The sequence below is a fragment of the Sus scrofa genome, chromosome 13, assembly GCF_000003025.6.
Source record: "Sus scrofa isolate TJ Tabasco breed Duroc chromosome 13, Sscrofa11.1, whole genome shotgun sequence".
Classification (NCBI taxonomy): Eukaryota; Metazoa; Chordata; class Mammalia; order Artiodactyla; family Suidae; genus Sus; species Sus scrofa.
In genome coordinates this window covers 95,080,968-95,097,258 of record NC_010455.5, presented here as the reverse complement: position 1 = coordinate 95,097,258, position 16,291 = coordinate 95,080,968, and the positions used below count along the sequence as shown (strand labels likewise).

At 37.6% G+C, this 16,291-nt stretch overlaps 1 protein-coding gene across 7 annotated transcripts in view; it reads right to left on the bottom strand.

Moving 5' to 3' along the window:
• MME (membrane metalloendopeptidase) overlaps nucleotides 1-16,291 on the bottom strand; it is a 104,583-nt gene that overhangs the window by 25,719 nt on the left and 62,573 nt on the right. For all 7 annotated transcript variants that reach the window (XM_021069692.1, XM_021069693.1, XM_003132501.5 and 4 more), the window contains 4 exons: nucleotides 14,978-15,106; nucleotides 14,121-14,219; nucleotides 11,158-11,238; nucleotides 9,720-9,823 (listed from right to left, as the gene is read on the bottom strand). In XM_021069692.1, coding sequence (XP_020925351.1) covers nucleotides 9,720-9,823; nucleotides 11,158-11,238; nucleotides 14,121-14,219; nucleotides 14,978-15,106 — 413 coding nt within the window. The remainder of the gene's footprint in view (nucleotides 1-9,719; nucleotides 9,824-11,157; nucleotides 11,239-14,120; nucleotides 14,220-14,977; nucleotides 15,107-16,291) is intronic.

Genomic DNA, 16,291 nt, shown 5'->3' with positions numbered 1-16,291 from the left:
AAAAACAAATGTCCATTAACAAAATGGATAGTACAGGTTATATAAAGATACCTGTGAGGTTTGGAGGCCAGACACTGGCACCTTCTGCAGCAGGTATTGGACCTGAGACAGGGAGTAATTATCACCCTCTTCTTTGAATTCCTTTCCTGCCTCCAGTAGTCTGTGGTGTAGGAGTATGGATGTGGGGGTTATCAAGTGCAGGGTGGGGAAGTAAGAAGCAAGCAAAATTTATTTTAAATTCCTGGGACATAATGGTATTGTTTGGGGCACTCGACAATAAAACAAAGGGCCTCTATAAGCAGCATGGTCCTCAAAGCTGAACCAACAATGTAGTTGGGAAATACCAGTGAAACACCTGTGAAATGGGGACCAGGTGTGTTTCTCTTCTATTTCCTATTACCCTGAAGTACCTAAGTGGTGATGAGATGAAAGCACATGGACATCAGTTTTACAGCAGGGAAGAAAAGCAGAAGTCTACAGCCTGATCCTATAGCCTACTGGACATAATAAACCCGCTGCAAAAGCACCTGCAATAAAACTTCCTTCACCCACTCACATGTAACCAAAACTTCAAACAACAAAGTCATTAATGTCCCTTTTCCTGAAAGTGTTCAATTTCTCAGCATCTAATGGTCCCAAAGCAACTTTTAAAATCAGCAGTACAATACAATGGCTTTCTTAGTCTTCCTCAAGTACTTCTGGAAAGAATTCCCATTCTGTAGCTGCAATTACCACTGTAATGCTTTATATTAATACTCTCTCATCAAGACTTCAAAGCTTTCTATTTACTCTTATTCATCTTTCAAACTAGACATAAGATAGACGACACCTTCAGTTTTTAGGTGTAGATACTAAGGCACAACACTGATCAAACTCTTTTTCCTAGTTTATTTATAGTCTTAGGGATACAATTGAAAGAGGAATATGTAAACTAAGGAGAAAGAGGACCCTCTCATGTTCCAATCAAATCCACTGCTTCTAAATGTTGACCTGCATCCTACATAAAATTTCAGTACAAGGATGAATACCATTTCCTTGCCTACCCCTTAAAAAATAAAAGTGCTCATTTTAAAACTGCTTCACATTTAGGGCTGCTCCTTACCCTAACAAGCTGTAGGATGCTGGCCTCCACACCACCCTGAAGTCTCATCATGACCAGATCACAACAACAGCTACTATTTAATGAACACCTAAGTTATGTAGCAGGCACATTACACAATAAACACATAATGACTCCGCAAAGCAAAAGTAAATGCTATTACCCTCAGTTTATAAAGAAATTGAGGCTGAGAGGTGTTATGTAGGTTGTCTAAATTCACGCAGCTAATAAGTGGTAGAGCAGGAATCTCAACTCAGGGCTGCCTACTCTCTCTGCCCCTCACCTCCCTCCACCCCACCACTGGCCCCTGACTCCAGAGCACAAGATCTTTCCCCCGTTCCAGTAGGTGCACTATTTTACCCAAAGGCAAAAGCACAGTAGGACCAAAGAGCCTATTAAACTGTTCACTATTGTTGGGCAAGGGTTGTTAACATGACTAAAGTACTCTGAGTGACTCACCTGCTGGGTTGAGAGGTGAGCACCAGGACTCCTATCCTGCCATGACTTTGGGAAAATCCACTTAGCTTCCAAAAAAAAAATAGAAATCACTATTCTCATTTTCTTCCTGGAGGTCATCAGGTGGTTGTGTGTGGTACTAAGTTTGGCAACAAGACTCCATTTTTTAGTCTTCAATAACTCTCTGTGTGCACAGACATCATGTGTGTACTCACGTGGGCAATGTGCCAAATTCCCAGTTTGGGATATGGATGGGTGGGTGGGTTATTTCTGTCAGAACATTCTTTTGGTGACGTATTCTCCTGATTGAGAATAATCTTCTAATCTTTCAGGAGAGAACTGAAAGCTTGTCCATCCCATATAATCCTGAGCAACGATATAATGTGATGTTTTAAGTTTACTTCTGTCTAGCTCATTTAAACAGTGACTCCACGATGGCAGGGATGGTCCATGTTTTGTACTTCTTCTAACTTGTGGTAAGAATACTTAATCATGAGATCTATCCTCTTAACACATTTTAATTGTGCAATACATCATTGTTGACTATAGATACAATGTTGTATCTTATCCATCTGGCTTAACTGAAATTTTATGCCTGTTGATTACTAACTTCTCATTCCTTCTCCCCCAACTCCTGGTAATCATGATTCCCTCTAATTTTATGAATTTGACTATTTCGGATACTTCATATAAGTGGAATTGTGCAATATCTGTCATTCTTATTTGGCTTATTTCACTTAGCATAATGTTCTTGAGTTCATCCATTTTGTTGCATACCTGAAAATTTCCTTCTTTTTAAAGGCTGAGTAGTATTTCATGGTATGTATAGACCACATTTTTTTTTTTTTTAACCATTCATCTGTCAATCGAAGCAGATTGTCTCCAGATCTTTTTTCTTTTTTGGTCTTTTTGCCATTTCTTGGGCCACTCCCATGGCATATGAAGGTTCCCAGGCTATGGGTCAAATTGGAGCTGTAGCCACTGGCCTACATCACAGCCACAGCAACGCAGGATCTGAGATGTGTCTGTAACCTTCACCACAGCTCATGGTAACACCAGATCCTTAACCCACTGAGCAAGGCCAGGGATCGAACCCACAACCTCATGGTTCCTAGTCAGATTTGTTAACCACTGCGCCAAGATGGGAACTCCAGATTGTCTCCAGATCTTAACTATTGTGAATGGTGCTGCAATGAACATGGGAATGCTAATGTCTCTCTGAGATCCCAATTTTAATGATTTCAGCTATGTGCCCAGAAATGGGAAATGGGTTATGTGGTAGTTTTTTTTTTTTTTTTAGGGCCACACCCGCGGCATATGGAGGTTCCCAGGCAGGGGTTGAATTGGAGCTGTAGCCATGGGCCTATGCCACAGGCACAGCAATGTTGGATCCTTAACCCACTAAGCGAGGCCAGGGATTTAACCCACAACCTCATGGTTCCCAGCTGGATTCATTTCCACTGCGCCATGATGGGAACTCCATTTTTGATGAATCTCTATTGTTTTCCACAGCTGCTGCACCCTTTTGCATTCCTAAAAATTAGGCAAGATTTCCAATTTCTCCACATCCTTGCCAACACTTGCCAACACTTGCTGTCTTTTTTCTTTAATGATAGCTATCCTGAAAAGAGTGATGTGATAACTCACTAGGATTTTTCTTTTTTTTTTTTTTAAGAGCTGCACCTATAGCACATGGAAGTTCCCAGGCTAGGGGTCTAATTGGAGCTGCAGCTGTCAGCCTTCACCACAGCCACAGCACCAAGCCATGTCTGCAACCTCCACCACAGCGCACAGCAATGCTGGATCTTAACCTAATGATCGAGGCCAGGGATCAAACCCACATCCGCATGGATACTAGTCAGGTTAGTTACCACTGAGCTATGACAGGAACTCCCTCACTGGGATTTTGATTTGCATTTCCTTGACAATTAGTGATTCAAGCATTTTTTCATATACCTGATGTTCATTTGTACATCTTCTTTGGAGAAATGTCTATTCAAATCCAGGGCTCATTTTGAAATTGGGTTTAGTTTTTTTGCTATTGAATTATAGGAGTGCTTTATACATTTTGGAGAAAATTCCTTACCAGATATGTGGTTTGCAGATATTCTCTCCCATTCCTTAGGTGGCCTTTCCATTTCTTTTCCTGTGCAGATGTTTATTTCATGTTTTGTTCTTCATATCTCTAGGGCTTAGCACAGTGTTGGTAATATGACAGGTACCCAATACATATTTGGTTCCTGTTAGGTCAATAGGTCCTCCAAACCCCAAGAGGGACCCTGGGAGGGTGGAGGGCACTAAGCCTAGGGGAGGTACTGATCTATGCAGGTTGTAAAAGAGCCATGGCAACTGAAAGCCGTGTACTCTCTGGATACTGTCCTCTTGAGAGGCCATACTGGTATAAAGCTTTAAACGTCTTTTGCAAAGTTCTCTCAGTTTAAAACTTCAACCTTTAATGTCTTTATCTTCCCTTCCTACTTCTTCTTCCCCTCTGAAAACAAAACCCTCCTTGGATGCTAATTAAAAAGCAGAAATGTTTTTTACTGATAAAAGATATTTTGCTTATAACCCCAAAACATAGTGGAAAAAATACAAAGTCTGTTGGTTTAATGGGAATCTAAAAGAGAACTCTAACATTTGACTCTATTAGAATATGCACAGAATATGAGCACACCAGGGCAGACATGGCATAGGGAATTAGAGTGATTTATCCAAGTTTAGTCTTTCTGGCTAAGTAGTACTTGATAAGCCAAATGATAGGTTTTTTTTCTCTCTCTCTTTTCCAGCCACACCTGTGGCATATGGAAGTTCTCAGGCTGGGAATCTAATATGAACTGTAGCTGCAACCTATGCCACAGTTGCAGAAACTCATTGTGCTGGGCCAAGGATCCAACCAGCACTTCCACAGAGACAAGCTGGATCATTAACTCACTGTGCCACAGAGGGAACTCCCAAATAATCTTTTTTACATATCTTTCCCATACATCTACATCATGGAGAGTCCCTTGTGGCCCAAGTCTCCAACACTCTGAGCGCCCATCCTGGACTGCTCCTATCAACTCTCTACATCTGTGCCATCTCATTTACCCATACAAGTCCTTTCTAATTATTCTCTTGATAATCAAATCCGATGATACAGGACTTAATTAGAATGAAGATTGAGTCTAGAATATCAGTGGAGGAGAAATATCAGAAAAGATATTTCGGAAAGAAGTGAGGTACTTCTCTACCTCCCAAGAATATGTTCTTTTTCTCTTGGGTCACTTGATCTGGAGAAGCCAAAGAGGAAAACATCCTGGATCTTTTCAAAACTTCACAGTAAGGGTCATAAAATTTTAATGTTAGAATGAACCTTAGAGATATTATAGAGTCTAAATCAACCTGCTCATTTTATAAATAAGGAAATTGCATGGCTTTTAAAAAGCTACAAGTAGTAACTGGCAGAACTGGGACGCTGAAAAAGTGATAGTGACTCAATGCAGTGGCAAAACTACGGTGGTACCAACCATCTGGCCATTTTTGATGGTGTTGGCCTTGCAGGAAGAACTATGCAGAGCCACAGCTGTTGGGCTGCCAACCTCAGTAGCACTGCTTATATCAGAGGCTTACAAACATCCAATTAGCCCAGGTTAGAAAAAAAACAGCAGGCTTGAAGTAATAAAGATAGAAATGAACTATTTTGTTTTGTTTGTTTTAAGTAAGTCCCCTGTTCACCTCAATATTAATTTAAATGCTGACATGTTGTTTCCAGAGAATGTTCTGCTAATAAGTAAAGGTTTAATTGCAGTTGTTTTTTTTTTAAAGTGCTAAGCTAGCACTTTGTCGTCTTGTAATAGTACAACCAGCTCTGCCTTTCATCAGCTTTCATTGTTACTCATCTGCCTTTTCCTCTAGATTGGGAGGTATGAGATACAATTCTTACTTGTCTCTTTATCCTCCAGGGTTTAGCTCAGTGCTTTACATACTGTAGCTGCTTGATAAAATGTTTATGGAGTTGGCTGCTATTAATGTCACTTTGTATAACAGTAGGAAAGATGTAGCAATGAAATAAATCTTTGTAGTTTATGAAATGTAACTCCACATCCTCAGTGGGTCATGATTTACAAACACAGGCACTACCTGTCCCAATTACAGTAGAGAAAATTCTGTTCTGAGAAACTAACAAAATAGCATCAAGTCCAAAATAAGAAAAGGAATTCATTGTATTTTATTCTTGTACATTGTTTCCTTTTAGAAGTTTATATTTGTTCCATGGTGTCTAAGTGAATAATCATGTAACTGGAAGTAAGCCATTTTAGATACATATCTAAATAATTTTAGAATGGATATTATATTCTCAATTTAGCACTATTATTATTTGATAACATACATGTTTGAAATTTTTTACAAACTGTCACTAAATGCCCAGAGAACATAATGCTTGAAATAATTTTGGAAACGTAAGCTAGACATTCAAAAATTGCATGAATCAAAACCCTTTTAAATTTAAATCTTTGTCCTTTGCAGCTACTCAAATGGGAGAAAGGAGGTCCTTTTGGCCATATGGTTAACAGGTACATCACATGCAGACTCCCTGACTTCCTCAATTTTTTTTGAATTTGTTAAGCAGAGTGACCAGCAGAGATCATTTTGGGTATCCTCACCAACCAATAATGATGAAATGCTTGGATATGTCAATATTTACTTTAGCAGCTGAGTTTAATTTATCAGCATTATTACAAACTATTTTTTTTTTGTCTTTTTGCCTTTTCTTGGGCCGCTCCTGCAGCGTATGGAGGTTCCCAGGCTAGGGGTCCAATCGGAGCCGTAGCCGCCAGCCTACGCCAGAGCCACAGCAACCCACAACCTCATGGTTCCTATTCAGATTTGTTAACCACTGTGCCATGACAGGAACTCCTATTACAAACTATTTTAACAATCACTCACCCCATCATCACTGAGGATAAGTCTACATTTTGCTCATCAGTGTTCAATCTCTGGTGACACAAATACATGGTTTCTGCTTTCAACAAGGGCTAGTTCAGCTCAATGGAATAGAATTTACTGGTGCAATGACTAAAATGTGTGTAAGGTATAGCATAGAGACAAGGAGAAGAGGAACATGGAAAGGGGTGCTGTGAATAAGGAGGTAATGCTGGAGTTGAATCACACTATGTGTAGGTTTCTGTTAAATGAACAAGGGAAGAATTGTGGTCCACTGGACAAATTCGTATGCTTATTGGCATCATCTACTATTCCCATTATGAACACTGAATATTTGTGTCTGGCCCAGGTTTGTACTGCAGATCCAAAGGTCTAGCTGTTTCTGAAACAGAACTTGATGCTATATTAAAAGCAAAGAAAACTGTGATGATTACTATAACGCAGGAGCAAAGTCAAATCCTTTCACTGTAAGAAAACTCAATAAAATATGTGGAATTTTTATTATGCTGTAATCTGCAAGAGCAGCCCTAATGACTTAATGCAATTACTACCAAAAGTACTTCCAATATTTTGGAAGACAAAAACTGAAGTTTTAAGCCAAATTGCCAAATTACAGGCATCACCTTGTGAAAAAAAAATTCACAAAATTGAATATAAGCAAGCATGACTCAACACAAAAAGGAACTAATACTAACACAGGGGTTCTGACTTGAGAAGGTAGGGTGGTTTAAAAAAAAAAAAAAAAACAGCCAAAAAAAAAAAAAAAAAAGGCCAGCAGAGTTCCCGCCATGGTGCAGTGGGTTAGGAATCCAACTGCAGTGGCTCAGTTCTCTGTAGAGGCACAGGTTCAATCTTTAGTCTAGTGCAGTGGGTTAAAGGATCCAGCATTGCCACAGTTGTGGCACAGGCTGCTGTTGCAGCTTTGATTCAAATCCTGGCCTGGGAACTTCCATATGCTGTGGGTGAGGCCATAAAATAAAAATAGGATAGGAAGACCTAGTTCCCACATACAGGCAATTACATCACAATCTAGGGTGGTGGAGTTGGGGAATGAGTATGATTTCTAATTCTCCCCTGAATTAGAGTTTTGAACCTTGTACTCAACACACAGACAGAAGCTGGGGAAGGAAGAAAAACTAGCCTGGTATAGCAGAGAAGACATTATAGTCACACTGCTCCTGTCAGAAGCTCATGGAAAGGATCCAAAAAGTATCACTGAGCTATGCATTCTATTAGGCAAACATTCATTAAAATATTACACACAATTTTTGCTTTTGATTATCTATGGTAAAGAGAAAAGGACTTAAGAGAAAATCAACACAAATGAAAAGGAATGAAAACTGCCCGCTATCTTACAAAATGATTATGGAACTGGGACTACATTAACTTACAAAGGAAACATCAAGATATAATTCAACAAATATTTCTTAAATTATTAAGATATCTTCTGGTGTTAGGTGGGTTCAGGTTATATTAGCTATTTTCAGAAAGAATATTTGATGATATTTATATGTAGACTTTTTATGCAGTCCTAAAAATCACTAAAAGCAACTCAAGTATTTTTAAATAAATAAAAATATTCAGACTTGTAAGAAGCTTCTCAGATTATAAATGTACCCATAGGGCATTCTTTTTGATGAATTTCTGTTAGTTTCTAGAGGTAGGATTTGACAACTGATTCTAACACAAACCGCATGTACCCATTCTCCAAATTTCTTTCCCACCTGGGAAACTAAACATTCTCTGACATTTGCTGTCCCATTTTTAGCACTGGGCAACATAACATTTGCTCCAGTGTTAACCCAGAGGTCAGCAAAAGAAATCAGTCTTTTTCAAGGTACCTGAAGGGTTCAAAATGTTGTATCTGGATTCAAATGTATTTGCATTTCCATATTAGGAATTTTGTTCAACTTGTACTTGGTAGACCGAGAAGAGAACAGCCTCGTCATCAAATAGTCCTCCTGCACTTTGTGCCTTTCTTGGCACATTTCTCTCCTGATGGCACATTTCCCTCCTAGTGATACAGTTTATTGTAACATGTCTTTCCCCCCTATGCTGCTGTAATATAATACAATATAATCAAAGTTCACCTTTGATTCTCCCAGTTGCCAATGACATCTGGACTTGGTCAGTATTTCAAAATACTAGCTTAATGAATGAATTAATGAAAGAATAAATGAATGCAGCACCTCACTAGCATGTTACTGTATTAGTTACCACCAAAATCCAGTTAATATATTTACTTCTCATTTGCTCACTCATTCATTAATTCAGTTTTAACTGAAAACCTCCATGTGTTCAGGACTGGTCCCCTGTTCTCCAGGAGCTGAAAGCCTAGTCAGAAAAAGTCTACACAAGCAGTTCAAGGGATTTAAGTGTACAAACACTTATTTTCATAAATATGTTGGACACATCCATTTAACTGAAAAATAAACATTAAACTGGTACTTAGTTGCTATGAAGTATTAATGCCACTAGTAAGCTGAGATTTAGAGCCTTTGAAGGCTATGAGTGAGACTGATTCCTGGTATCTCATACTTGACTACCATCAGGTTGAGAGGTGTTCCATGGACAATCCAGGAAGAGGCTGGAGTTTCAGGATGATTGACTGATGAAAAACAGGTTGGGGAGTTCCCGTCGTGGTGCAGCGGAACAAATCCAACTAGGAACCATGAGGTGGCAGGATCCCTGGCCTCGCTCAGTGGATTAAGGATCTGGCATTGCCATGAGCTGTGGTGTAGGTTGCAGACGCAGCTCAGATCTGGCATTGCTGTGGCTGTGGTGTAGGCCGGCAGCTGTAGCTCCAATTGGACCCCTAGCCTGGGAACCTCCATATGCCGTGGGTGCAGCCCTAAAAAGAAGAAAACAAACACACAAACAAACAAAAAACAGGTTGGGCTGAGGTCACACAATAACTCTGAGTACAGTAAACACAGCCTCAGAGCAGGTTTGAAGCAGCTATGAGTTACTTAGGCAATGGGCTTCTTAAGAGCCTTTTCCACAAAGCAGACGAACGGGCAGTAATATAAGAAAAACCCAAAGGAGTCTGCAGAAACACTAATGACAAAAATTTAAATTTTGGTTAAATCACTGAATCTACTTTAGTATAGTCTTAAATGCTCTTAGAAGTATTCAGTAAATAGAGGACTTTACATCTTTTAACATTGTTCTAAGTCAGGTTCTTTAATCGAACAAAGGCCCTCTTCTGAATGAACATATTAGAAAAATGGAATATACATACTCATCCTTGTCCACCTTTTCTCGAAGTTTCTTTAGTTGTTTATTTTGGTTGAACTTCAAGTTTTGAATTATGTTCTCAAAGTATTCATCTTCCTTGTAGCTCAACTATATTAATATAAAAGATTTGGAGGAAAAATATTAAAATCGGTATCTTCAAAGTCTTTGCTAAGTAATGTAGGAGATATTTTCTTAAATGCTATCACTTAATTAAATAGAATGCATTAAAACTTACCAAAGAAAAATTAAGTTCCAATTAGCCTAGTTCTATATTATAGGTCGCTGCCGCTCTGGCTGAATCACCCACCACTTTACAGTTCTTTCATAATTCATCAAATGAAACCAGTGTCAGACAAGCTTTGCTATTGATATTAATCCTTACAATGACAGATGAGATAATAACACATTTTTTTGGCATCTCTTTTTAACATTTTTTTTAGTACCTACTATGTGCCAGGCACTGCTCTAAGCCCTTGATAAAATCACATTCTTTTAATCCTCATAATCATCTTATAAAGATGGCCTGTTATCTCCACTTTAAAGTTGAGGAACTGGAAGCACAGACAATTCAGTCACTTGCCCAAGTTAATAAGTGATGGTGCTGAGATTTGAACCCTAGGAGTCTGACTTTGAGTTTATACTCTGAGCTGGTTGGCAAGTGGTGAGTTCAGCTGGGAAACTCTGTGCTTAGCCACTAGACTCCTGCCACAAGGGCCCCAGGGACTCGTAGGCTACAGCCAGCTCATTTTTTAAAAAGTCAAGCTTTTCTACAAATGTAAAAAGAAGAGAGGACACTGTGCCTTACAAACTCCTATGTTAGGTGGTATCAACAGATTAGCAATTGCTGTCATCCTCAGACGTAGACAAGAATCACCTTGTCACCAGGGTTTCAAGTAGTTGTGGTGACCTCAAGGTAAAAGGACCTCAGCTGAGTCTGAAATCAACACTGTAGTGACTTCAATGAACTCTTGTTTTCTTTTCACTGTTACATTACCAAAGGGGAATAAAATAATTTCCTGTTCTCAAATAGTAGGTTTTTTTTTTCAAATAAAGAAGGCATTACCTGGTTTATCTAGAAGAATAATTAGAAAGTGGAAGGAAACCTTAAGAATTGACTTTTCAAGCCTGTAGAAGATGAGATAAGGAGCTTGCTCATCACTTAAATGTCTACATCTTGAAGCTCTTTAAATAAACACCAGTTTTCTCACTACTTTTAAAATGGAATATATGGAAACCCAAATAACAAAAACCAAATACAGATCAGGCCCATGAAACAAAAGGCTAAAACTAAAACAAACATAGTTCTGGCTTCAGTGTTAAAGGCTTTGTATAATAAGAACTCTGGGTGTAGGCGATTTCATGTAATTTCTGACCCCCCATAGCTAGAAATGACATTGCCACCAGCCCTAGGTGCCATCAGTGGAGTCTTTATAGATACTTACCTCAAGGTATTCATTATTCAGTTTGTTGTCGTTTGAAATAATGTCATCAGGATAGCCGATTCTTTCTTTAATTGCTAGGGCCTGTGAAAATTATAATATTGAATGTAAAGATGATTATGAACTTTCAAATACAAACATTATAATTTTCCCTTGACTGGCAATTGAATAACTTGACCCACACTGTTTACACAAAGAATATGTGACAGCACTTAAACAGAGACCTTTGCAACAGCTTCTTCCTGGGGTTCAAAATAAACAATAGTTCTGAAATTTAGCTTCAAATATACTATTCTCATAGGCTGCAGCTTTCCCAGGAAAACCGAAATGAAAACTGACAAGTCATTGTTCCATAGGTATTGTACTTTTGTGAACTTTTTCTCTGAAAGGCTACTGTCTTCAATTTTACAGGAGGGGTAATATTTAGAATTTCCATTCTAGCAGCTTATAATTATCTTTCCACTTCACTGATCTGGCTGAGAAAACAGATGTGGGCTTACAGGTAGTGCTAACATTCTTCTTGAATGTTGGTTCCTGGAGTTTTTATGTTCTCTTTGGTCTCCAAAGCCAGTGTGCCTATCTTCCCACAGATAAAGGAATGACATTAGTTAAATGAGTAAAAAACAGGGTCTTCCTTGTTATACCATCTCATATTGACTGCTTGCTTACTACTATTTATATTTTTATTATTTTTAAATTGTTTACTTATTTTTACTATTTCATTATTGCCACTTATTCACTACCAGCTGTTTCTTTCCTTCTCCCCCCCCCACAGCTAGGGCACTTGGAAATTCCCAGGTCAAGGATCAAACCCATAGCACGGTAGTGACCAGAGCCACAGCAGTGACAATGCCAGATCCTTAACCTACTGAGCCACCAGAGAATTTCTATTATTTGTTATTTTTTTTCCCCTCTCTTTCTTTTTATGGCTGCACCTGCAGCACATGGAAGTTCCTGGGCTAGGGGTTGAATCAGAGCTGCAGCTGAAGTCTACATCATAGCCACAGCAAAGTTGGATGCGAGCTGCATCTTCGACATATGCTGCAGTTGGTGGCAATGCTGGATCCTTAAGCCAGTGAGTGAGGCCAGGGATCAAACTCATATCCTCACAAACACTATATCAGCTTCTTAACCTACTGAGCCACAATGGGAACTCCATTATTTCTATCATTTTTCTCAAAGATATTTGATTTTTGATTTTATATCACACTGCTCTTAAAAACTTTAATTTAAAATTTTCATGGAGTGTTAAGCCTGAATCTCTGAGTTATGTGGGTTGCCATCAAATGGATGTGGTTTTGTTACAAATCTGTTTCATTAGCCCAAGATTTCCCCAATGGATCAGAGAGATGTGTCACTAAGTCAGTTAGGCCAAGCCCATTTTCTTTACATGCCATCAGCCCATTACAAATTGCCCTCTCTCAATGGTACTTTATTTTCTAGAAGACATTTCTCCCTCAAAGGTGTTAGAAGGAAAAGGACATTTTTTTTTGTCAAATATTTTGGGTAAATACTGTGGCAAAAACATTAAGCAGGCTTCTTCAATGAAGAACTTCTTAGAGTCGAAAATTAGGCAATTTTAAGTGTCTAAAAGGATGAGTTAATTTGTCTTTTTATTCATTCGGTGTGTTCAAGGGTCTACACTAAGCCAGGTACTTTGTAAGGAGCAGAAGATACAATGCTAGGCAAAAACTTCTGCCCATGAACAGTTTACTTTACTCTAAAGGTCAACAGTAGGCAATAAAAGGAGTATTAATTCTCAGTTGTGATGCATGATCCTAGAGGGTGGGATCAAGGAAGCCATCTTGTAGGAAATGTTTCCTAAACTCTTTAGACCATGGGACTCTTGCATTGAGCAACTAGCATTTCCAGTGTTTCATGACACCACTTGGGAAGTGATGATCTAGAGCAGTCTAATTGGCTATATTAAACAGAACCATGTCATGATAGCTAGTAAATGAAAGGAGCAAATCCAGCCTGAACTTCTGAGGACCTCGTCAGAGTATTGGAAAGATAGCTATACCGATGTTCCAAATTCTAGACCTAACCCACTTAGGGTTCTGTGATAACCAAAAGATAGTGTTTCCATGTGATTTAATCCTGAAACAGAACCAGACTCCATCTTGATTCTCTCATTACAATAGATTTGTGGACTCTTTCTATAACAAGTTCTCTAATCTTGCTAATCTAACTACAGAGGAAAAATCTGGTTGCATGTGAATATTGCTCTTAAAGAACATACAGTTTACACTGGACATGTTCCTTTAAGACAATGATCACAGTAAATTTAAATCTGAGATTTCCTTAAACATCTCACTTTTATTCTAATGCAAGATATTAAAAGTCCTAATAAAAGGTGCACAATAGGAGTAAATAAGAATAGTTATAAAAAGCTCTTTCAACATTCCTCTAACTGTAGGACACTTTATGGTACTCAAATAATGCACTACCTTACATTTACTTGAATAGAAATTTACTACTTTTTTTCCTAGGTCATATAAAAAAACTAAATAGCACATGTTTAAAAATTTTTAGTTGGAAATTTACATTAAAATTGAGGGGATATTTTTAGACATTGGTAGAGGTCTTTTAAACACATTTCATAAAAGGAGGAAAAATATGAACTGCTGAAAATATCTTTTAATGCTTTCTTGTTCACACAAGAGTTTCCTCTTGTTTTCTGAAGACTTCCTTTGGAAAGAAAAAAAAGAAAAACTGGAGATCTTTCAAAGTTTTAAGCAGAACATGGAGAGTAGGAACTAGTTACAAAAAGATAATAAAAGATGAAAATAATAGAAAAAAAACTTCATCCATGAAAACTATTCCTGGAAACATTACATCTTGAAGGAGCTTGCTTTTATTTTATGCAATCCTTGATTACTATATTTTTCTTCAAATATCTTAAAAGTTGATCTTTTCTTATAAAGAGATTTTTCTTTGATAGTTAGACCTGCCTATGTTTTTACCTTTTCTTCAGCTTTCTTTTTTGTTTCAACATCCATCCAACTAAGGTCATCTAAAGTCTGAATAAAAACTTCCCGGATCTGGGCAATCAAATCCTCAACCTTAAACCAAGAGAACAGAAGTCAAATTGAGGCCATTAATTAATTTTTTGTAACACAAATTAAAAAAAGTTATAAGCTGTCTTTATGTGGGTCAATGACTATGTTAATAAATATAAATTTATGGACAAATTGTTGATTCAACCAGATGTACGTGGATAATTATATTTTAAAGCAACACTCTTACTATCAACACTAATGATTAAATAGGTCTTAATGTACAACATTAATAAAAATCATCTTTAGAATGTAATGGTTTCCATTATTACAAAAGAAGAACTAACATAAAATATTAGCAGCCATTACTATTAGCAATTTAGCTGAGCATAAAGTAGCATTTTAATAGATTCTTTCACCCTGACTTTAAGTTCCCTTGTCTTCATCTCAGTAGCAATAAAAAATAAAGTACATGTATTACACTTCAAATAAACCCTGGTTTACTTTCTGAGTTTTAAGAAGATACTAATTTGTAGCCAGTTTTGCTAATAGAAGAGTTCATAAATTACTATAACATTAGAACATGTGACTAGGTATTGTGAATACACTGCTTCTGGAAAATGGACATTTGGTTTTCGGTTAAACAATATTAAGATCAGAAACATAATTAGACCCTTGAGGAGGGGAGGATGAAATTTATTGGGAAATAATGGCAAATTGTGATTTAGAAGTTCTATGCCAATTAATAAAATTTTAGATAAATTATAGACTACTGTAATTGCCCATCAATGCAAACAAATAGAGTATTGTGCTCAAAACATTACCACATGTTTACTGTCTCCAGGAAATGCCGCTTCCACATAAAGCCTTCCCACAGCATTTTCCATATTCCCATTGACATAGTTTGCACAACGTCTCCATGTCGCTGTTTCTGATGTTGTGCCATAAAGAGCCTATGGGAGAGAAAAAGGAAAAGGCATTTGACCGGGCATAGACGACTGAAGTGTGGTAAGAACACAAATTTCATAGGACTCTAATTCTCTATGCTCCTAAGTTCCTGCAATATTCATGGCTTCTCTTCACATGTCATGATGTCCTTGCATAGGATTAAATGTATTCCAATTGAATAACTACTTATTTATGATCTGGAAATAAGGTATATTTTCAGTAGCATGTCCTAGTAGAATTTTTGGCTATTACAACTTAATATGCTTCTAAACAGCTTTAGGGAAAAAAAAACAAAACAACAAAATAAAACAAAACAACCCCCCCCCAAAAAAAACCCCAAATAAACAAAACAACACTATTGCCACTGCATAAACATAAACTAATGTTCAATAAATGTAACGGGGAGAGATCTAGTATACAAGAAAACACATCCTTGTTTTTTAATGTTTTTGCTGAACTTTCATTTCAGTACTTAGAAGAACTGCATTGTACAAATTTAAGTACCAATATAGGGATTCACTTATGTAAGGGAAATTTAGCAAAACACCATTTTCACATTCTTTAATTTTAAAAACATGTCTACATTTTCTTTTAAAGGGTAAAAACTAAAAATTTCAATCAATCAGAGTTATTTCCTTTCCATGACACCAACCAAACCTTTGCGAGATTTTTCCCCTTCCTCAACTCCTTCTTCCCTCTCCCTTCACGATAGAACTTAAAATGATGATTGTCTCAATAATGTAGTTATAGCTAATAAAAGGCCATAAGGTTATCTCTAGGTAGGGGTATTCTCAGTGGGCTGTCTACATCCATGCAGTCCATCTGTCTACATGTCTAGTGTGCTATGAGCACCAGAAAATCCAATTAATCGAGATAGATAACCTTGAAATTACTTTGAATACACGTAAAAAAGCAAGCCAGCATTCTTTCATGAACTGCTCAAATAACCAACAGCATCTCCTTCCAGGGTAATTCAATCATAGTGCCAGGGCAGACAGTCATAGCATGGAAGAGCACAGAAAAACTGGCTTTCCTAGGCAACATGGCTTACCCACAGGCAAAATAACCAACATTTGGAATTTTGTCTCTTGGCAAAGTTTACCACATTCTAGCAATGTACATGGCAAGCCTTCATAACCATGGATCTCTTTATGCTTTAAGTCTTAAGAAAAGAGAGATTTTTTCTTCAC